At 45.2% G+C, this 22,776-nt stretch overlaps 1 protein-coding gene across 8 annotated transcripts in view; it reads left to right on the plus strand.

Annotated features, from left to right (window-relative positions):
• LOC145346443 (cAMP-regulated phosphoprotein 21-like) overlaps positions 1-22,776 on the plus strand; it is a 374,167-nt gene that overhangs the window by 342,802 nt on the left and 8,589 nt on the right. For all 8 annotated transcript variants that reach the window (XM_080193684.1, XM_080193683.1, XM_080193682.1 and 5 more), the window contains one exon: positions 22,268-22,419. In XM_080193684.1, coding sequence (XP_080049810.1) covers positions 22,268-22,419 — 152 coding nt within the window. The remainder of the gene's footprint in view (positions 1-22,267; positions 22,420-22,776) is intronic.

Consider the following 22,776-nt stretch of genomic DNA (forward strand, 5'->3'; position numbering starts at 1 on the left):
ATGGATAGAATGAGGCAGGTTGACCAGGATTGCATTGGAATAATCAAGCGGAAAGTTAACATTGGCAGGGATGAAAGTTTCAGCAGCTGATGAACTGAGGAATAGTCAGTCAAGCAGTGTTATGATGGTGGAAATAGACCATCTCAGTGATGGCACATATGTGGTTAGAAACTCAACCTGGGACCAAATATGGCACCAATATTGAAACCAATCTATTTCCTATGATAGAGACACACAGTACGAGGGGCCATGGGCTTAAGGTGAGGGGGGAGAGGTATAACACAGATATTAGAGGGAGGTTTTTCACACAGAGGGTAGTAGGGGTATGGAATGCTCTGCCAAGTAAGGTGGTGGAGACAGGCACGCTAGAGTTGTTTAAGAGTAACTTAGACAGGCACATGACTGAGTTGGAGATGGGTGGATATAGGAGATTGTTTTAAATAAGGTTCATTAGCATTGGGGCATCCCTGGTAAGGAAAATGGATATGGTACGATAATAATGTTTTTTCTCTTTTCATTCACAGGTTTTAAGTCGGTCCGCCTTGTTGCCCAACGAGAGGCATACACGCGATGGGTTGTACTAGGGCTGCTCTTGATTGTTTGAGATTGGCCTAGTGCTTCATGTCGTTAGTGTGTGCCTAAACTGGACCAGATACTGGGCAAGACGACAGCTCAGTGACTATCACTGTTTGCTGTGCAGACACATGGATTTGGGCCGGTGTCTGCGGGAGTTTGCGCGTTCTCCCCGTGCTTGCGTGGGTTTTCGCCGGGTGCTCCGGTTTCCTCCCACACCCCAAAGATGTGCTATTAGGCTGATTGGCAGTAATAAATTGTCCCTAAATTAGTTTTCCCTCAATCTGGATGGCCATAAAACAATAGATAAGGGTCATGGGTGGAGGGGGGGGACTGGTGGTGTTGAGATGGCGGCGCGGGCTCGTTGGGCCGAAGGGCCTGTTTCCCGGGCTGTTTTTGTTCTTTGGTGGCTTGGGAATGATGTTTACAGCAGCAAGTGAAGACAATGGCTTTAGCTTTTCAAATGTTTAACTGGAGAAAATTTCTGCTCATTCACTGCTGGTTGCCAGAGAAGAAGTGGTCAGACCGTTTAGACTTGGTGGAGGGGCTCAAAAGCAGTGGTGCTGAAGTTGAGTTCAGTGTCACCAACATATGTAAAACGATGCTTGTGTATAAAAACATAAAGTGCATAAGAAATAAGAGCAGGAGTTCAACTAGATAATGCCAATTCTCAACAGCATTTACGCGCACTATCCCCATATCGCTTGATGTTTTTAATATGTAAACATCTGTCGATCTCTGTCTTCTATGTACTCAATGACTGAGCCTCCACAGATTTCTGGGGCAAAATATTCCGAAGGTACGTGAACAACTTTCTTGCCTCTATTCTAATTGGCCTAGCTCTTATCCCTTGAGTCTGTGTGCCCTGCTTCTAGAAACCCCACCACCCAACCCAGGGAAGTATCCTTCCCCCATCCACCTTGTTAAGTTTTTTTGTATGTTTGAATGAGATCACCTCTCATTCTTCAGAGAATAAAGGTATAACCAAATGAATATTTCCTTGTAGGAAAAATCCATCCATCCCAGGAAGTAATTTGGTGAACTTTTGTTTCACTCCCTCTATCGTAAGTGTATCTTTCCTTGAGACAAAAAACCGCACACACTTCTCCAGATGCAATCTCACTACGGCTCCATATAATTGCTGTAAAATATCTTCACTCCTATACTCAAAATCTCTTGTAACAGAGGGTGGGATTTTCTGCACCAGTTCGTGTCAGTTGTCACGGAGGTGAGAGTGAAAAGTATCGGGAGAAGGACACAAATTGGTTTGACGCCATTATAAAACCAAGTGGTGGCGATACACTCCTGCCATCAATGGCAAGCTGCATTCCCCACCGCAGCACGTCAGGAATGTATTTTCAGTATTTTTGTATCTCGGTGTAAGGATTCCGCATTAGAATCATTACCTCTCACCGGATCATCCGGGTACATTGGTGTGCAGTTAGAACGATATATTTCACGTGGCATCTAAGTGATATTTATCTGTTGTCCTGCAGATTATTCATTGCTTCAAGATCCCATCTGGCAGCATGCAGCACTCACAGGAGTGAGCACCAGGCTTTGCAGGCTGCACTACATCGCTTTTGGGTTGGGGGGGAAGGGGGAGATGTCATAGGCAAGCTTCAGTGGGAATGTGGGAGTTGCTTTTAATGGGTTGAAGGATTTATGAAGCCCTGAGGACGTGGTGGTGAGGCAACTGACAGGATAAGGGGCTGAGGTCTAAGGCAGTGCTGGAGGGGGGAAAGGTTTAATTCAGACATGGGATTGGGGAGAATGTAGGGCATGACCATCCTTGGTACCAGGATGGGTTAAAGTAGTGTTAAATCAGCCACTTGGGGCCAGAACAGGAGAACTGAGTGAAGAAGTGCTTCAGGTCACATTGTTGATATTGCAAAGACTATCCTTGCCCAAGTTCAGAGAGGGACAGGACATGCCAGGCCAGTCTCAATCATGCCCAGCATGTTGTACATGGTTATAATGCCATGTGCCTCAGTGTGTGGGGTCTATGGAATCATGATGAGTCACAGTCAGTACATTCAGTCAGTGGAGGCATCTACAGCCTTCACATAGGGAAGGGGCATTGTGGGAGTATTTAAGATACGATTGGGTGGTGGAGGGGGAGGGGAGCAGTGTATGTATTTAAGTGTGGAATTGATCTCATAGAACATTACAGCACAGTACAGGCCCTTTGGCCCTCGATGTTGCGCCAACCAGTGGAACCAATCTAATGACCCTCTAACCTAAACTATTCCAATGTTACCCATATGCCTATCCACTGACCATTTAAATGCCCTTTAAAGTTGGCGAGTCCACAACTGCTGCAGGCAGGGCATTCCACGCCCTTACTACCCTCTGAGTAAAGAACCTACCTCTGACATCCATCCTATAATTATCACCCCTCGATTTAAAGCTATGCCCCCTCATGTTAGCCATCACCATCCGAGGAAAAAGGCTCTCACCCTATCTAATCCTCTGATCATCTTGTATGCCTCAATAAGGTCACCTCTTAACCTTCGTTCGCTCTAACGAAAACAACCTCAAGTCCCTCAGCCTTTCCTCATAAGACCTTCCCACCATACCAGGCAACATCCTGGTAAACCTCCTCTGCACCCTTTCCAATGGATCAAAACAGATCCAAATGGGACATACACTTCAGAATGTTCAGGGGGTGGGGGGGGGGTCACTAAACAGTGCCCCCTCAAACAGAATGGGATCAAGGAATAACGGGGAGCTCAAGCGGCCTGAGGGAGGGAAAGGCAAGGGGATTAAGGGTTATGGGGAGAAAGCAGGAAAGTGGAACTGAGCCACGACAGATCAGCCATGATCTTATTGAATGGCGGGGCAGGCTCGAAGGGCTAGATGGCCTACTCCTGCTCCTATTTCTTATGAAACCTGAACATTAGCTCCTCTGGGACAATGAGAGGGGTTTCACAGGGAGAGTCCAAGCTGGGCTGTCAGTGAGAATCGTGCAGCAGCATCTTCCAGGTTACAGCAATGACACAGTACAAAATTAACATGAAGAAAAGCACTGCTGCCGAGGACTCTACAGGTGAATTGAAGGGTAGGCGCGTACACTGAGAAGAAGTGGGATTAAAGAGAAACCCAACTGAACTGTGCATTCCCAAATGAGGAACCAGACATAGCTGAAACATGTTAGGAGCTTTCCAATGACAATGCAGGGAATCAGGAACGTCGGGAGTAATGAGATGGGTGATTTACCCTGGCGGCATGAAGAGATTATTCATCATCTTCCTCACTGGGTGCCTGACCTCTTCTGGATTGTTGTGGCACCAACCACTGCTGTGACCTCCTCTTAGGCCAGATTGGTCACCTTGCTGGAGCTGCTGCAGCCAGGGTGGGTGTACACATTGAGAAGGCTGCAGTTTAAATATGGTGTGAGTTACAGCGAGTGCGCTCACACTGGGGTGAGTAAATCAGAGGCCACTATCAAATAAGCCGGTCTGTGTGAACGAGTAACGAGGTGGGGAGTAAACGATACGGTGCGGAAACGCACCACTGCAGATAGACAGCTGAGCTGTTTGCCTTCAAACCTGCTCCCACACTTAGTGTAATGTGGGGGAAAATACTGCCCAAAGGCCATCATACCTTTTCTTAATAAAAAAACATGCTAATGTGTACAGATGATGTCACTGAGGTCGATGAGATATAGTACAGAGCCTAGGATAGATTGTAAGAATTACCTTCCTGTTATAGCCTCCAGCAATCCCTTTAATGCAAAGTGACTACAAAGTGTCTTAGTCAAACACATTTTAGAAAGAGGTTTGAAACAGGCAGATGTGTTTGACTAAGACACATATAGTTGCACATATATTAAGCCTAACATCCATATAAGAAATAGGGACAGGCATAGGCTGTTTGGCCCCTCGAGCCTGTTCCGCCGTTCGATAGGATCATGTCTGATCCAACATTCCTCACATCCACTTTCCTGTTTATTTCCCATAACCTTCGATTCCCTTTCTGATCAAAAATCTACACAATGACTATGCCCCCTGCAGCTCTCTCTGTGGCAAGGAGTTCCAAAGACTCTCAATCCTCAGAGAAGAAATTCCTCTTCATCTCAGTCTTAAATCAGTACCCCTTTATTTCTGAGACTCTGCCCTCAGGTCCTAGGCTCTCCCATGAGGGGAGCCACCTTCTCACCATTTACCCTGTCAAGCCCCTTAAGAATCCTATATATTTCAGTGAGATCGCCTCGCTAAGTTCCAATGAGTAGACTCCCAACCTGTTTAACCTTTCCTCATAAGACAATCCCTCCATATCAGGCGTCATCTTAGAGAACCTTCTCTGAACTGCCTCCAATGAAACAATATGATAAAATATCTTTCCTTACACAAGGGGACCAAAACTGCTCACAATACTCCAGATTTGGTTTTAGCATACCTTTGTACATGTGCAATAAAACTTCCCCACACTTATACTCCAACCATCTTGAAAGGTCTTGGGTGCGTATGGAAGAGCCCTAATCAATATGGCGGGTTGCACACCTCCGACTCAGAATGAAGGCAAACAGCCAAACTACCCTATTGGACAATTGTAAAATGGTTGCAACCGGAACCAAATTCTACTTAGTGAATTTTCAAGTTTCTCAGTATGGGGTCCTCAGTGAAATTCATGAAGCAAAACCGCCTTGCATTGCTAAGTCCTGCTAATCCACTTCCTCACCCATGTTTTGTGTTCAGTCTGATGGCTGAAACATTTGGAGAAATCTACCTTACAAATGCAGAGTATGTTGGAGCATAGAATAGCAGAAGAATGAAAGAAATTGTCTAGACTTTTGAGAATTTGACCCTTTATGATTAAAAGCTCATCAATATTTTTTGATGTGGAGCTGCTGGCGTTGGACTGGTGTGGGCACAGTGAGAAGTCTCCCAACACCAGGTTAAAGTCCAGCAGATTTATTTGGAATCACAAGCTTTCAGAGTGGTGACTCATCTGATGAAGGAGCAGTGCTCTGAAAGCTCGTGATCCCAAATAAACCTGTTGGACAATGTTTTTTTGGGCAGTCAAGATTAATGTAATTGATAAAATTTAGTATTGCAGTAATATTGTCTTTAATAAAAAATACCTAATTTATTTTTAATGGTATCTTAATGGAGGTAATCAAAGAGATCTGTTTTTACGGAGGTAAGGGAGCATTAATAATATTACATTATTGAAGCTTTTATTCAGCTTCACTGCACTAAGTTTTGGTGCGGATTCCTGAGTTTTGCTCCTTCACACAAGAGGAAAGTTTGTAACTAATTTAATTTCACCAAAATTTGTTACAGATTATTTGTGGAAACAAAGAGAATTTGGTAAGCTGGTAATTAAATTTGTGTTTGATGAGATTGAATACAAAATCAATAGCTGAGGAGATGTTGGGGGGAATTTAATGGCTTAGATAATTGGGATTTCCTTTGTGTGCTGCCATGAAAACTCTGATAGCACCACATGGGGTTGAAAGGATGGGGATAAAGTCAACAGATGTGTATTTAAAATCCCCAATTTCTCACCATCTTCCCACAAGTTCTAGTTCTAAGCTCCTGATCAGACAAAATGTGAAATATCCAGGACTAGAGGGCACACCCTCAAGATAACAGGACTAGAGGGCACACCTCAAGATAACAGGACTAGAGGGCACACCTCAAGATAACAGGACTAGAGGGCACACCTCAAGATAACAGGACTAGAGGGCACGCCTCAAGATAACAGGACTAGAGGGCACGCCTCAAGATAACAGGACTAGAGGGCACACCTCAAGATAACAGGACTAGAGGGCACAGCCTCAAGATAACAGGACTAGAGGGCACAGCCTCAAGATAACAGGACTAGAGGGCACAGCCTCAAGATAACAGGACTAGCGGGCACAGCCTCAAGATAACAGGACTAGAGGGCACAGCCTCAAGATAAAGGGGGGGGGGGGGGGCGGTTTAGAACGGAGTTGAGGAGGAACTTCTTCACTCAAAGGGTGGTGAATCTCTGGAATTCTCTGCCCGTTGAAGTGGTGGAGGCTACCTCACTAAATATATTTAAGTCACGGGTAGATAGGTTTTTGACAGACAAGGGTTATGGGGAGAAAACGGGAAAGTGGAACTGATCCACTTCAGATCAGCCATGATCTTATTGAATGGTGGGGCAGGCTCGAAGGGCTAGATGGCCTACTCCTGCTCCTATTTCTTATGTTCTTATCTTCTTCGGCCTTTTGTTCAGATTAGGCAGAAGTGGACTACATCTCCGGCCCTTAAGGAAGGTATAGGCTGCCCCTACCACAGTATTACCCCATCTCCAATGTTTTGATCTCCCAAAACGCCCTCTTCTGGTCATCTGAAATCATATAAAATTTAAGACGCAGAAGAAAGTCATTCTGTTGATGCTAGCCAAAAATACTTATTCAGCTGACTCCAACTTTCCAGCTCTTGTTCCCCGGTTTTGTATGTTGCACACACATCCAAGTTTTTTTTTAAAATGTGATGTGGGGTTTCTGCCTCTACTAGTGAATTCCAGACCCCCATCACCTTCTGAGTAAAAGAAAAATTTAAAAAACCCCTCTAATCCTTTTCTACCAATTCCTTTAAACCTCTGCCCCTGGTTATTGGCCTGTCTGCCAAGAAAAGTGGATAATTCCTATAAATATGCTCTGCATCAGTTTATGCACCTTAATTGAATCTCCCTTCTGCCATCACTATTCAAAAGAAAACCAACGCAGGGCTTTCCATCCATCCTAATAGCCAAATTTTTCCATTTTATTTAATGTGTCCTCGATCAATATGCTTATCTATCGCAAGATTTTGTACTCCTTAATTATAGAGTTTTTGGAAGCCAGACACAAAAGCCCAAATTTCCGATGAGTCGGAACAACTCCGGAGCTTTTCAAAAGTGGTGGGCCGGACCCAATGGTGGGATTCTACCCCCAGCTTTCCCTTGTGCGCGATAAGGTTGTAGGCAGCGAGCCCATATCCTGTATCCACATCCTGGTTTGGCTCCATTGTGGGGTAGACATCGCCTCACCCCCATCCCCCTCCTGGGATTTCCATGGAGTCAAGACTTGTTTTACCATGAAATAATAACAGAAAATGCTGGATAAACTCAGCAGATCTGGCAGCATCTGTGGAGAGAAACAGATTTTAATGTTTCCTGAAACTTGTATAGAAGTTCTGCGGAAGTGTCATATGGACTCAGTGTTAACCCTTTCTCTACAGTTGCTGCCAGACCTACTGAGTTTATCCTGCATTTTCTTCTTCTATTTCAGATTTACAGCTTCTGCAATATTTTGCTTTGCTTTTGTTTCATCAAGACTCATGTTCAGGAAACTCATGAACCATAGCCTGGATTCTGGAACCTTTCGAAAGATAATTTTAAAAGATATTAACCCCCGTGCCCATTCCATGACCAAGATGTATAGGTCAAGGGGAATTATTGGGGGTAAATATGTGGGGTTATGGGGATGGGGGCCTGGGTGGGATGCAAAAAGAAATGAATGAGCATGGGGGGGTTGATATGGAGGGTTTGAGAGGCCATGGAGCAGTTGGCATGGAGTTTTGAGGGGCAATGAGGGTGTTTGGTGAGGGACATTAGCTGGCATGGATGGAGTACAGGTAATGTGTGAGGTGAGAGCTAGTTGATCAGTTTATTGACTCCATCATGACTTGGATGATAGAGGTTTACAAGATGTTGAGAGGTATAGATAGGGTGGATTCTCGGAGGCTATTTCCCAGGGCTGAAATGGTCGCTACGAGAGGACACAGGTTTAAGGTGCTGGGGAGTAAGTACAGAGGGGATGTCAGGGGTAAGTTTTTCACTCAGAGGGTGGTGAGTGAGTGGAATCGGCTGCCGTCGGTGGTGGTGGAGGTGAACTCGTTGGGGTCTTTGAAGAGACTTCTGGATGAGTACATGGGATTTAATGGGATTGAGGGTTATAGAGAGGCCTGGTAGGTAGGGATATGATCGGTGCAATGTGTGGGCCAAAGGGCCTGTTTGAGCTGTAGTGTACCATGTTTTATAAATCCCAAACCACCAAAGTGGGTCATTTAAACAGCCTGAATTAGCAACCAGGGACCTCTGTGGCTGCCTTTTCACTCTGTAGGCAACCTCTTCCCCCACTTGGGAAGAAAATCCTGCCTTTGCAGGCGTCAAGTCGGGCAATTTCCCAATTCCTGTTACCCACCTGGAAGATGAAAATTCCCGGGCTTCTGCTTGGAGTGATCTAGATGCAAATTGCGTCCAAACTTCGACTAGTTTTGTGATTGCTTTTGATCTTAAGGTTCCATACATGTGTATTACATGTCAGCCAATGTCATTATCAGCCATGGGAGGCAATTATAATCAGGCAGCATGTTACAACTAAAATTTATTTGAAAATTTACTTCATAGGTATTCCTGGCATACTTATGGCAGCTTGTTGCAAAGATTTAATATAAAAAAAATGTGCTTTTAATCAGAATGTCTAATTCACTGAGTACAATAACTTGATTCTAAATAATTGAAAATGTCTGGATAGAACTGTTCACCAATTTAAAAAACTCACTAATTATCAAAAATTCACCAATTATTTTGATGTACATTGGTATGTTTCTCAGTAAATTAACAATAAATTGCTTTCCAAACCTTTTAAAATAAATGCCCGTGCAGTCAGAATTTTAATTTCAAGATGTTTCTCGAAATTCTGCGACAAAGATAATTAACACAATCTGTGGGGGGGGAGGTTTAGCCAGTTTTGTGGTCTGGACTGACTTCTAGTCCAAAGATTTTGAACAAGCACACAAATTTGCAGTAACTCAATATGAACCCAACGCTATTCAGTCATCTTTTCCTGCTGAGTTGGCCCCAACTTGTGGCAAATTCTACTGAACCAGACAAACACGCAAATAGAAACCCCTGAGCACAAATCAGACAGAGGGGAAGGGTTAGAATTTTAGAAGAATTCCATCACTCTCCAGACTGAATCCAGGGTGGTTTTAATATACATTCACGTTCACTACACGTTTGCTCCTTTAAGAACATAAGAACATAAGAAATAGGAGCAGGAGTAGGCCATCTAGCCCTTCGCGCCTGCCTCGCCATTCAATAAGATCATGGCTGATCTGTCATGGCTCAGTTCCACTTTCCTGCTTTCTCCCCATAACCCTTAATCCCCTTATATATATTTAGCGAGGCAGCCTCCACCACTTCAACGGGCAGAGAATTCCAGAGATTCACCACCCTTTGAGTGAAGAAGTTCCTCCTCAACTCTGTTCTATACTGCCCCCCCCTTATCCTGAGGCTGTGCCCTTTAGTCCTACGTCCTTTCTGAGCGGGAAGAGCCTCTCCACCTCTATCCTATCCATCCCATTCATCATCTTATACGTCTCAATGAGATCCCCCCTCATTCTTCTAAACTCTAACAAGTACAAGCCTAGTTTATTCAGCCTCTCCTCATAGCTCAATCCCCTCAACTCCGGTATCAGCCTAGTAAACCTCCTCTGCACTCCCTCCAAGGCCAAAATATCCTTGCGTAAGTGCAGCGCCCAAAACTGCACACAGTACTCCAGCTGCAGCCTCACCAGTGCCCTGTACAGTTGCAGCAAGACCTCCCTACTTTTATATTCAATTCCCCCCGCTATGAAGGCCAGCATCCCATTTGCCTTCCTGACCACCTGCTGCACCTGCAGGCTGGGTTTTTGCGACTCATGCACAAGGACCCCGAGGTCCTTCTGCACCTGTTGCATGCTGCAGTTTTTCACCATGTAAGTAATAGTCCTTCATAACATTATTCCTACCAAAGTGGACAACTTCACATTTGCCAACATTAAATTCCATTTGCCATTTCCTGGCCCATTCGCCCAGCCTATCTAGATCCTTCTGCAGACTCTCCACACCCTCCGCACAATTTGCCGTTCCACCAATCTTGGTGTCATCAGCAAATTTCGACACCCTACACTCGGTTCCCTCCTCCAGATCATCTATATAAATGGTAAATAGCTGAGGCCCCAGCACCGACCCCTGGGACACTCCACTAGTCACCAACCGCCAATCCGAATCGCACCCATTGACCCCCACTCTCTGCCTAGGAAAACTAGGATGCTTATAAGCTTACTTACTGACTGTGTAAATGTATTCCTGGAGGTTTCAGCGTGTGACTTTTCCCCCACGCTCCAACCTTTTGAAAGCCAACACATCCGTTCTGCTGTCTTCCTCCTACCCCCGTCGTTGCAGAAATGGCAGACGAGCCAAACACAACACCTACCATTTTTATGGAGGTGTGTTGCATTTTGCACAACTGCACAGCGGGCAGCACGGTAGCACAGTGGGTTAGCACTGCTGCTTCACAGCTCCAGGGTCCTGGGTTCGATTCCCGGCTCGGGTCACTGCCTGTGTGGAGTTTGCACATCCTCCTCGTGTCTGCGTGGGTTTCCTCCGGGTGCTCCGGTTTCCTCCCACAGTCCAAAGATGTGCGGGTTAGGTTGATTGGCCATGCTAAGAAATTGCCCCTTAGTGTCCAGGGATAGGTTAGAGGGATTAGTGGGTATAATATGTAGGGATATGGGGGTAGGGCTTGGGTGGGATTGTGTCTGGTGCAGACTCGATGGGCCGAAGGGCCTCTTTCTGCACTATAGGGTTCTATATTTCTATGATTTCAGGGAGGCAGCTGCCCATTTAAATCAGCGGCTGCATCCACTGGTGTGATTTCGGTGTCATAGGTGTTTGAAATGCATTAGTTGCATTGTTTGGAGAGGTCAGGTCCCCATGTAGAATTTGTTTTTAAGTTTGCATTAAATGCCTCCGAATTGGCAAAAATTCCATTCCAACTACGTGCCCTTAACCCAAGGTAGTCGGACTTGGGTAAATTTTTGCCCCTCCTGACTCATGCAGCAAGTGGTGGAAAGAACTTTGAGCTTGAGAAAGGTGCGCTTTGACCAGAGGAAGATACAAGATAAACGTGGCACTTAGAGGCCTTAGAAAGCAGTCACGGTGAACAGGTCAGGCTGAAGAGGCTGCTACATGTGCATCAGAAAGGAGGAGAAGGTGAGGCAGGATAATCAGGTACTATTACCCTTTGGGAAGGATGTACAGACCTAGAACAAAGAAAATTACAGCACAGGAACAGGCTCTTCACCCCTCCCAAACCTGCACCAACTATGCAACCCATGCAGGTTGCCCAACTTAATTAAACCCCCTACCCTTCTGGGGACCATATCCGTCTGTTCCCGTCCTATTCATGTATTTGTCAAGACGCCCCTTAAAAGTCACTACGTATCTGCTTCCACTACCTCCCCCAGCAGTGAGTTCCAGGCACCCACTACTCCCTGTGTAAAAAATCTGCCTCGTCCATCTCCTTTAAACCTTGCCCCTCACACCTTAAACCCGTGCCCCCCTAGTAATTGACTCTTCCACCCTGGGAAAAAAGCTTTTGACTATCCACTCTGTCCATGCCTCTCTTAATCTTGTAGACTTCTATCAGGTCATCCCTCAACCTTTCCAGTGAGAACAAGCCAAGCTTCTCCAACCTTTCCTCATAGCTGATGCCCTCCATTCCAGGCAACATCCTGGTAAATCTTTTCTGTACCATCTCCAATGCCTGCACATCCTTCTGGTAGTGCGACAACCAGAATTAAACACTATATTCCAAGTGTGGCCTAACTAAGGTTCTATAAAGCTACAACATGACTTGCCAATTTTTAAACTCAATACCCCAGCTGATGAAGGCAAGCATGCCATATGCCTTCTTGGCTACCTTCTCCACTTGCATTGCCATACCTGTGTATCTGTACACCCAAACCCCTCTGTCTATCAATACTCTTATATGTTCTGCCATTTACTGTATATTTCCTATCTGTACTAGACCTCCCAAAATTCATTACTTCACATTTGTCCAGATTAAACTACATCTCTCGCCCAAATCTCCAATCAATCTATATCCTGCTGTATCCTCTGATGGTCCTTATTGCTATCTGCAAATCCATCAACCTTTGTGTTGTTCACAAACTTACTAATTAAACCAGTTACATTTTCCTCCAAATCAGTTATATATATTACAAACAGCAAAGGTCCCAGCACTGATCCCTGAGGAATGCCACTTGTTACAGCTTCCATTCAGAAACGTACCTTTCCACTGCTACCCTCGGTCTTCTATTACCGAGTCTCACAACACCAGCTAAAGTCCAACAGGTTTATTTGGTAGCAAAAGCCACCAGCTTATGATGTGCTTGCCCCTTTGTCAGGTGAGTGAGAGTTCTAATCACAAACAGGGCATATAAAGAGACAAATTCAGTTTACAAAATAATGATTGGAACGTGAGTCCTTACAGCTAATCAAGTCTTAAAGGTACAGACAATGTGAGTGGAGAGAGCATGAAGCACAGGTTAAAGAGATGTGTAATGTCTCCAGACGGGACAGTTAGTGAGGTTTTGTAAGTTCAGGCAAGTCATGGGGGTTACAAATAGTGTGAAATGAACCCAAGCTCCCAGTTGAGTCCGTCCTCACGTGTGCAGAACTTGGCTATCAGTCTAAGCTCAGTGACTCTGCACTGTCATGTGTCATGAAGGCTGCCTTGGAGAACGCTTACCCGAAGATCAGAGGCTGAATGCCCGTGACCACTGAAGTGATTACCGTTTGAAGTCTATTACCGAGCTAGTTCTGCATCCATCTTGCCAGCTCACCTCTGATCCCATGCGACTTCACCTTTTGCATTAGTCTGCCATGAGGGACCTTGTCAAAAGCTTTACTGAAGTCCATGTAGACAACACCCACTGCCCTACCCTCATCAATCATCTTCATCATTTCTTCGAAAAACTTGATCAAGTTAGTGAGACATGACCTCCCCTTTGAAAAACTATGTTGCCTCTTGCTAATACATCCACTTATTTCCAAGTGGGAATAAACCCTGTCTCGAAGAATCCTCTCCAATAATTTCCCTACCACTGATGTAAGGCTCACTAGCCTGTAATTGCCTGGATTATTCTTGCTACTCTTCTTAAACAAAGGAACAACATTGGCTATTGTCTAATCCTCTGGGACCTCCCCTTTAGCCAGTGAGGATACAAAGATTTCTCTCAAGGCCTCAGCAGTTTCCTCCCTGGCCTCTCTCCATATGCTGGGGTATATTCCATCAGGCCCTGGGGAGTCGCCTAAATGTCTTAACGTGTCTCAAGAACCCCATTACCTCCTCCTTTTTGATCTCAACATGACTCAAACTATCTACACACCCTTTCCCACACTCATTATCCGCTCTGGTGAATACTGACGCAAAGTACTCATTTAATACCTCGTCCACTGTCTCTGACTCCACGCACAGATTACCTTCCCTGAAATTGGGCCAACCCTCTTCTTGGCTACCCTCTTGCTCTTAATATATGTATGAAAAGCCTTCAGTTGGCAGACTGGGTCCAGTTTTATGCATCGCACATGAAAAAGATGTTAGACGTGGAGACGTACAATCAATATATGCCAGAATAAAAAAGGAAAGTCACCGTAATCCCAGATGACCGTAGTTTGCTCTCCCGTCACGAGGGGGAGAGCTGACTGGTAGTGTTTTAACCTGAGGATTACCGCATTCCTCAGGCAAGGGACAAGATTGAGAAGGCCTTCATGAATAACCTCAGCCAGTACGGGAATTGAGCCCACATCATCTTTCGTCATTGTCCAGCCGACTGTGTTATTCTCAAAAGATCTCTGGCCTCTGCAAATTCTGGCCTCATCTACATCCCTCATTTTCGTTGCTCCATCACTGGTGGCCACGCCTTCAGTCATTTTGGTCCTGAACTCTGGAATTCTCTCGAAAAACCACTCTGCCTCTCTATCATCCTCTGCCCCTCTCGGATACTCCATAAAAACTTACTTCTTTACCTGTCATAATACCTCCTCATGAGACTCAGTGTCACACGTTGCGTGAAGCACCTGCGCACAGTTTACTGGTAAGTGTGTAAATGGAAAGTGTGTTCATTCAAAAACAGTAACTAACGGCAGCTTCGGTGTCTGATTGGCGTATTAGCGTCCCCTCCAATTTATTTAATTTTATTTCAATCAAATTATCCAATCGCACACATTTTTAGCACCAAGTTCTCATTTTGCTCTGTTCTATTTGTTGCTTAATTCAGATTAATGAATAAATCAAAGTTCTTTCTTCACAAAGAAAGTGTTTTTGGTGCAAAATTCAGGCCTGTACCACACACGTTTTGGATGCTACCAGTGCTGTTTTTGTTCCAAAATAGAGTCCACAGTGCATGTACAATTCTGGAGCGGATCACATCAGACATCATATTGGTGGAAGTATCAGCATGTGTACAGTGAATGTATGCTATACAGAGAAAAGAGATCATGGTGTTAAATCAGTGCACAACACTGACTTGAACCCATGTTATCATTTTGAAGTTTATAATGCCTGTTAACGTGCCTGGCTACACATACTCAGAATCAGAAAAGACACCCCATCAACCTTACAATCAATTACTATCAGATTAGTTGCTGATTGAGTTCTGCTGGCTGTTGCTATGATTATGCAGCTAACTGGTGTTGTTAATGTTCTTTAAAGTTACTAAATCTACAAGGAGTGGCGGGGCAGGTGCTGAAAGACATTGTCCCAACTTGAAGGCACACACTGGGCCTTTTGGTCAAGATCAAAATTCACATCAAAGCCAAGATGAGGCGCAGTGCCCTATCTTATCAGCTAGTTCTTGTTTGTCTCTCTTGTGGGGACTCTGAGTTGGATTTTGAATTCAGTTTTGGGAGTAAGCAAGGAATGGATTTTTGTAACTTTAAGAATAGAGTAAAAGACCTTTAAAAAGCTCACAGATACTGGTTGCAATTTTTGTTGGAATGCAGCATGACTCAAAGGATGACCAGGTGGTGAGGGATAAAAATTGAGCCAATCTTTACCACATTTTATAAAGTTTTAGTTATGATGATACACATTACAAATCTGCACCTCCATATCCAACAACCACAGTTTCAGCCTGTTACAAGCCATACCTGGAGGTGGTGGCAGTGGTAATATTACTGGATGTGTAAATGCCGGCGTTGGACTGGGGTAAACGCAGTAACAAGTCTCACAACACCAGCTTAAAGTCCAACAGGTTTATTTGGTAGCAAATGCCACTAGCTTTCGGAGCACAGCTCCTTTGTCAGGTGAGTGGGAGTTCTATTCACAAACAGGGCATATAAAGACACAAAACTCAATTTACAAAATAATGGTTGGAATGCGAGTCTTTACAGGTAATCAAGTCTTGAAGGTACAGACAATGTGAGTGGACAGAGGGTTAAGCACAGGTTCAAGAGATGTGTATTGTCTCCAGCCAGGACAGTGAGTGAGATTTCGCAAGCCCAGGCAAGTCATGGGGGTTACAGATAGTGTGACATGAACCCAAGATGCCGTCCTCATGTGTGTGGAACTTGGCTATCAGTCTCTGCTTAGCAACTCAGCGTTGTCATGTGTCGTGAAGGCCGCCTTGGAAAACACTCACCTGAAGATCAGAGGCCGAATGCCCATGACCGCTGAAGTGTTCCTCAATAGGAAGAGAACAGTCTCGCCTGGTGATTGTCGAGTGGTGTTCATTCATCCGTTGTCGTAGCAGCTTGTGGTCTCCCCAGTGTACCATGCTTTGGGACATCCTTTCCTGCAGACCTTTGATCCAGACCTTCAGAGCACCCTCTGTGCTCTCATCCCACGTACTCCCTGCATTGGAGATCTCTACTGCCTCCCGAAGATAGACAAGGCAAACACACCCGGCCGTCCCATTGTATCGGGCAATGGGACCCCGTGCGAGAACCTCTCCGGCTACGTTGGGGACATCCTGAAACCCATTGTACAAAGAACCCCCAGCTTTTGTTGCGACACTACGGACTTCCTACAGAAACTCAGCACCCATGGAGCAGTTGAACCAAGAGCACTCCTCGTCACAATGGATGTCTCGGCACTCTAAACCAGCATCCCCCACGATGATGGCATTGCTGCAACTGCCTCAGTATCAACGCCAACAACTGCCAGTTTCCAGATGCAATTTTACAACTCACCCGCTTCATCCTGGACCACAATGTCTTCACCTTCAACAAGCAGTTCTTCATCCAGACACACGGAACAGCCATGGGACCAAATTTGCACCTCAATATGCCAACATCTTCATGCACAGGTTCGAACAAGACTTTTTCACCACACAGAATCTTCAACCGATGCTATACACTAGATACATCGATGATATTTTCTTCCTTTGGACTCATGATGAGCAATCACTGAAACAACTATATGATGACACCAACAAGTTCCATCCCACCATCAGACTCTCCATGGACTACTCTCCGGAATTGGTTGCATTCTTGGACACAGCATCTCCTTTAAGGATGGTCACTCAGCACCTCACTGTACCACAAGGCCATGGATAACCTCACGATGCTCCACTTCTCTAACTTCCATCCCAAACATGTTAAAGAAGCCATCGCCTATGGATAAGCCCTCCGTATATATAGGATCCGCTTGGATGAGGAGGATCACAACAGATACCTCCAGATGCTGAAAGATGCCCTCATAAGAACAGGATATGGCGCTCCACTCATCGGTTGACAGTTCCAACACGCCACAGTGAAAAACCACACCGACCTTCTCAGAAGACAAACACAGGACATGGCGGACACAGTATCCTTCGTTGTCCAGTATTTCCCCGGAGCACAGAAGCTACGACATCTCCTCCGGAGCCTTCAACATGTCATTGATGAAGATAAGCATCTCGCCAAGGCCATCCCTACACCCCCACTTCTTGCCTTCACACAACCGCACAACCTCAGAGAGTGTTGAGTTGACGGGTGTGTTCTTTGGTCGGATCTGCGGTTAACTGTCTGTAGCGCCAAGTTCCGCACACATGAGGACGGCCTCAACCTGGATCTTGGGTTCATGTCACACTATCTGTGACCCCCAACACTTGCCTGGACTTGCAAAATTTCACTAACTGTCCTGTCTGGAGACAGTACACATCTCTTTAACCTGTGCTTAACGCTCTCTCCACTCACAATGTCTGTACCTTTAAGACTTGATTACCTGTGAAGACTCGCATTCCAATCATTATTTTGTAAATTGAGTTTGTGTCTTTATACACCCTGTTTGTGAACAGAACTCCCACTCACCTGACGAAGGGGCAGCGCTCCGAAAGGTCGTGGTGTTTGCTACCAAATAAACCTGTTGGACTTTAACCTGGTGTTGTGGGACTTCTTACTATTATTACTGGACCCAGGTTGAGATCCCACTGTGGCAGCTCATGAAATTTGATTTCAATAAAAATCTGGAATTAAAAGTCTAATGATGATCATGAAACCAGTGTTGTGAAAGCTCATCTGAGTTCATTAATGTTCTTCAAGGAAGAAAATCTGCCATCCTTACCTGGTTGGGCCTACATGTGACCTCAGCCCCATAGCAATGTGGTTGACTCTTAAATACCCTCTGGCCTAATAAATCATCCATTTCCAGGGCAATTAGGGATGGGTTATAAATGCTGGCCCAGCCAGTGATGCCATACCCCCTGTACGAATAAAGAAAATATCTGCCTGGGATTCCAGCAGAGCCTCACTTAAGGATGGCACTGTGATTAGCACTGCTGCCTCACAGTTCCAGAGACCCGGGTTCAATTCCAGCCTTGGGTGACTGTGTGGAGTTTGCATGTTCCCCCCATGTTTACATGGGTTTCCTCGGGGTGCTCCAGTTTCCTCCTATATACTCGAAAGATGCGCGGGTTAGATTGGTTGGGCATGCTAAATTGGCCATTAGTGTGAGGGTAAATCTGTGGAGTTACAGGGATAGGACCTGGGCTGGATTGTTGTCGGCGCAGGCTCGATGGGCCAAATGGCCTCCTTCTGCACCGTAGGGATTCTATGAAGTTCAGGAAACAAAGCTCCTACCAGAACCACAGCTTGTGTGATGTTTGTGCTTCAAGAAGGATGTCCTCATTCAAAGTGCTGCAACCACAATTGCAAAGAGCAGGGGCAGCACCTTTATCGAGTGGTTGTGAAAGCAAACATGCCATGAACTTGTATACGTCAACCCGGAACTGGACATACCTGCACCATCTTGCAGCTTCCTAGCTACTGTTGGGTAAAGGACTGAAGATTTCTATTCAAAGAGAGCTGACTACATTTCATTCATAAACCAATTGGCTTAACATCTGTCGTAGGGAAAAATGTTAGAAGCTATTATTAAAGATGTTATAGCGTGGCACTTAGATTTAAAGCATTCAGGCAGAGTCGACATGGTTTTATGAAAGGGAAATCGTGTTGAAGCAATTTATAGAAATTCTTTGAAGAAGTCACATGCTGAGGATGAAGAGGAACCTGTGGATGTCCTGGGCTTGGATATCTAAAAGGGATTTGATCCAGTTCCATATAAAAGGTTATTCTGGGAAATATAACCTCAGGGGGGAACATATTGATATGGGTTGAAAATTGGCTAGCTAACAGAGACTTGGCATGAATGGGTCATTTTCTGGTTGGCAGGATGTAATGAGTGGTATGCCACAGGGATCACTGCTGGGTCCTCAACTTGTTACAATTTATATAAGTGTGTCAGATGGAGAGACCAAAGGCACACTTGTTACATCTGCTGATGACACGGAAGGGTGCCTGAGGTTGGCGGGGCTTGACGGACTCCATCTCGGCCTCTCTCTCTTGTGGGGGAGTTGGGTCACCCTCATCTCTGTATGGTGTCAGGTTTGAGAGGGGGGGGGACCCATTTGTTCAGTCTTTGGCTGGAGGAAATTCCTCTGTGCTAAAGGGTTGGGAGTTGCTGCCCTTGTCGGGCGGGGAGAGGAGATGTCATCATGTCTGTGGTTGGGGGAGGGGGTCCTGAACGTCCTTTTTAAACACTGCCCTGTGTGTTTTGTGCTATGCATGTTCTTAAACACTAGCGGTGAGTGTTTCCTACCTCACAGGTGCTGCTGGTTTTCCCTCAGGTGGAGTACTTACAGCGCAAACGCAAGAAGCATGGCCAAAATAAAACATTCCAAATCAAATTTATAAATCAGAGAATGCCATATTGTGTAGACATGCCAACTAATTATTGTTTTTCCTTCCCGTTGTTTTCCATATACTTTTGCCTGGCCTGAGTACTCTTTGCAGTGTTAGCCCTATGGCTGCTGAACTTCAGTGAGAGGGATAAATAACAAAGTCAAAACACTGGGGCCTAGAAGGCCTGGTTTTGGACTACACCGTCTCAGCATGAGCAATACCAGTCTGAGCTGGCTGACTGACCAACAGCAAGGGAATTAGAAATAGTGGTTGGACAGTTGTTGGCAGCTTGAGAGAGTAAGAAGTCTGACAACACCAAGTTTAAGAACATAAGAAATAGGAGCAGGAGTAGGCCATCTAGCCCTTCGAGCCTGCCCCGCCATTCAATAAGATCATGGCTGTTTTGAAGTGGATCAGTTCCACTTTCCCGCTTTCTCCCCATAACCCTTAATTCCCCTGTCTGTCAAAAACCTATCTACCCTCAAGTTTAAGTGCAACTAGTTTATTTGATAGTAATCCCACAAGCTTTTGGAAACGGTGTTCCTTCATCAGGTATGTGAAAGGTTCTGATCTGAGAAAGGCGTATAAAGGCACACACTGTTTACAGAATATTGATTGGAATGCAAGTCTTTGCAGCTAACCTGCTATTCAAGTCTTAAAGATGCAAGCAACGTGAGTGGAGATAGCATTAGCATAGATTAAAGAGATGTGTAATGTCTCCAGACAGGACAGTAAGTGAGATGTTGCAAGCCCAGGCAAGTCATGGAGGTTACAGATAGTGCGACATGAACCCCAGATCCCGGTTGAGGCCGTCCTCATGTGTGTGGAACTTGGTTATCAGTCTAAGCTCAGCGACTCTGCGCTGTAGTGTGTTGTGAAGGCCGCTTTGGAGAACGCTTACCTGAAGATCAGAGGCCGAATGCCCGTGACCGCTGAAGTGATTACCGATTGAAGTCTATTACCGAGCCATCTTGCCAGGTCACCTCTGATCCTATGCAATTTCACTCAACATGTCTGGCAGCATCTGTGGAGAGAGAAACAAGAGTTAATGGGTGGAAGTCACAGACTGCGGCCGATAAGCCATTGAAATCTCCATTCAGATTGGCCAGATCCTCCAAATGCTACCGGAGTGAAGGGCTGGAAAATTTTGAATTGAACTTCCATTTCTGAATATTTCAACTCTGAACATTTGTTTATCTCTCCGCAGGTGCTGCCAGACCTGCTGAATATTTCCAAAACTTTCTGTTCTCATTTCTGTCTTCCACAGTAATATGCTTCAGTTCAACAATCCCAGTGACTTGTTGGAGGACAGAATGCCTGGGGGTCCCTTAAAGCATTGGTAGTTACAACAATGCTTCAGCAAACTGACCTTGTGTGACCTCGGTGTCAGCATCGATTGTACCTCCTAGACGTTGCACTGCTGCCTCAGCACCAAAGCCTCGGATTCAATTCTGGCCTCGGGTCACTGTCTGTATGGAGTTTGCACATTCTGCCATGTCTGTGTGGGTTTCCCCCCCACAGTCCAAAGATGTGCGGGTTAGGTTGATTGGCTATGCTAAATTGATCTTTTTGTGAAAGAGGCTGGCAGGATGAAAATGTGGGGTTATGAGGATAGTGCCTGGGTGGGATTGTTGTCGGTGCAGACTTGATGGGCCAAATGGTCTCCTTCTGCATTGGATTCTATGAATCCAAGGCCTCGGGTAGGTGTAGTGCTGGCAACAACCATCGTCTCCCCAGTGGGCTGTTGAGTACAGAATTGCTGCTGGCCTCTGGTCAGCAACAGCTAGTGGACAAAACTTCAGTCATTGGGTCCTTGACCCTGAGGGAAGGCCTGTTTCTGGCTTAATAGGTGCATTTGCGGCTCAAGATACTGTAAGCCTTCTTGAAAAGAAATGACGTGGGTGTCTTTCCAGCTCATGAACCAGCAGCCGAAATCCCCACCTTCTCCACAAGACTCTTGTGTTGCAGATGTTGGCTCTATTTGTGAAAGAACTTCTGCCTCCTGCTCCGGTTACACGCACCTCACCTTTCAGAGATGGTTTCAAGTGGTGAAGGCTATCTTTAATTTGTGCATCAATTATTTTGTTCAACCACTCAGCTCTCAGCACGCTGAGAGCTGGCTGTACATATTACAATCATGCTCACAGACAGCAATGCAAAGTTGACTTGTTGCTTACGTACATTGAACAGGAGAGGGATAATCATGTATGGATGACCTCGTGTCCATTTTCAGGTGCTAACCAATTTCGAATTCTCAGGAGTACCTAGCCCCCCAAGTGTAAAAGCAGTTCACACCAGAGTGTTTGTAACTAAATCAACCAGGAATATTCAAGGTACAAATCACAATAGGAATATCCAATGGATGGACACCAGACGATCAGAGACTTTTATCCAGCCCTCTGAGGACTTTTCCAAAATGTCTTAAAATTTAAATCTGATGAGTGAAAATGCTTCTGCGTGCGGTTTAAAGGGTTAATTAGGAACACATATATTTAACTATGATCATCTTTAGCAGAGTTATTCCAAGTTTGAATGCACCACTATTGTTTTAATTGCTATTATCTCCAGGCAGTTTGATTAATACTTTTTTATAGCTATTTTTTCTTAGGCATTTAGACCAAAGCCTCTTTCTTTTTGTCAGGCGAAATAATGTGTATTTATAATTTCACAGTGTAACGAGCTTCAGAAGACGAGGTTGACTTCAGCGATGAGTACAGTGACCAACTCTTTGTCCTTCCAGGTTTTCAAGCTGTGTTGCCGAATCAGCAGCAAGGGTTCCAAGGCCTGATGGGAGTGCAGCAGCCACCACAGAGTCAGAACCTGTTGAACAGCCAGCAGGGAAATCAGGTGCCAGGTGTGATGGTCCAATATCCAGCCATGTCTTCTTACCAAGTAGGTATCACTTGACAGTTTTGATGCCTTCCAATTAGGCCCCCAATCTTAAATTCAAAAAGCTGTACAGATAAGATGCGCCACAATAGGGTTTGTGTAATCATTGTTTGAAAAAGCAAAGTGTAATGCGTTGAATGCTTTGATGGTTATATAAATAAGAACAGAAGAAATAGGAGCAGGAGTAGGCCATCTAGCCCTTCGAGCCTGCCCCGCCATTCAATAAGATCATGGCTGATCTGACACGGATCAGTTCCACTCTCCCGCTTTCTCCCCATAACCCTTAATTCCCCTGTCTATCAGAAACCTATCTACCCGTGACTTAAATATATTCAGCGAGGCAGCCTCCACCACTTCAAC

This window comes from Carcharhinus amblyrhynchos, chromosome 8 (assembly GCF_965287045.1).
Source record: "Carcharhinus amblyrhynchos chromosome 8, sCarAmb.v2.hapA, whole genome shotgun sequence".
Lineage (NCBI taxonomy): Eukaryota > Metazoa > Chordata > Chondrichthyes > Carcharhiniformes > Carcharhinidae > Carcharhinus > Carcharhinus amblyrhynchos.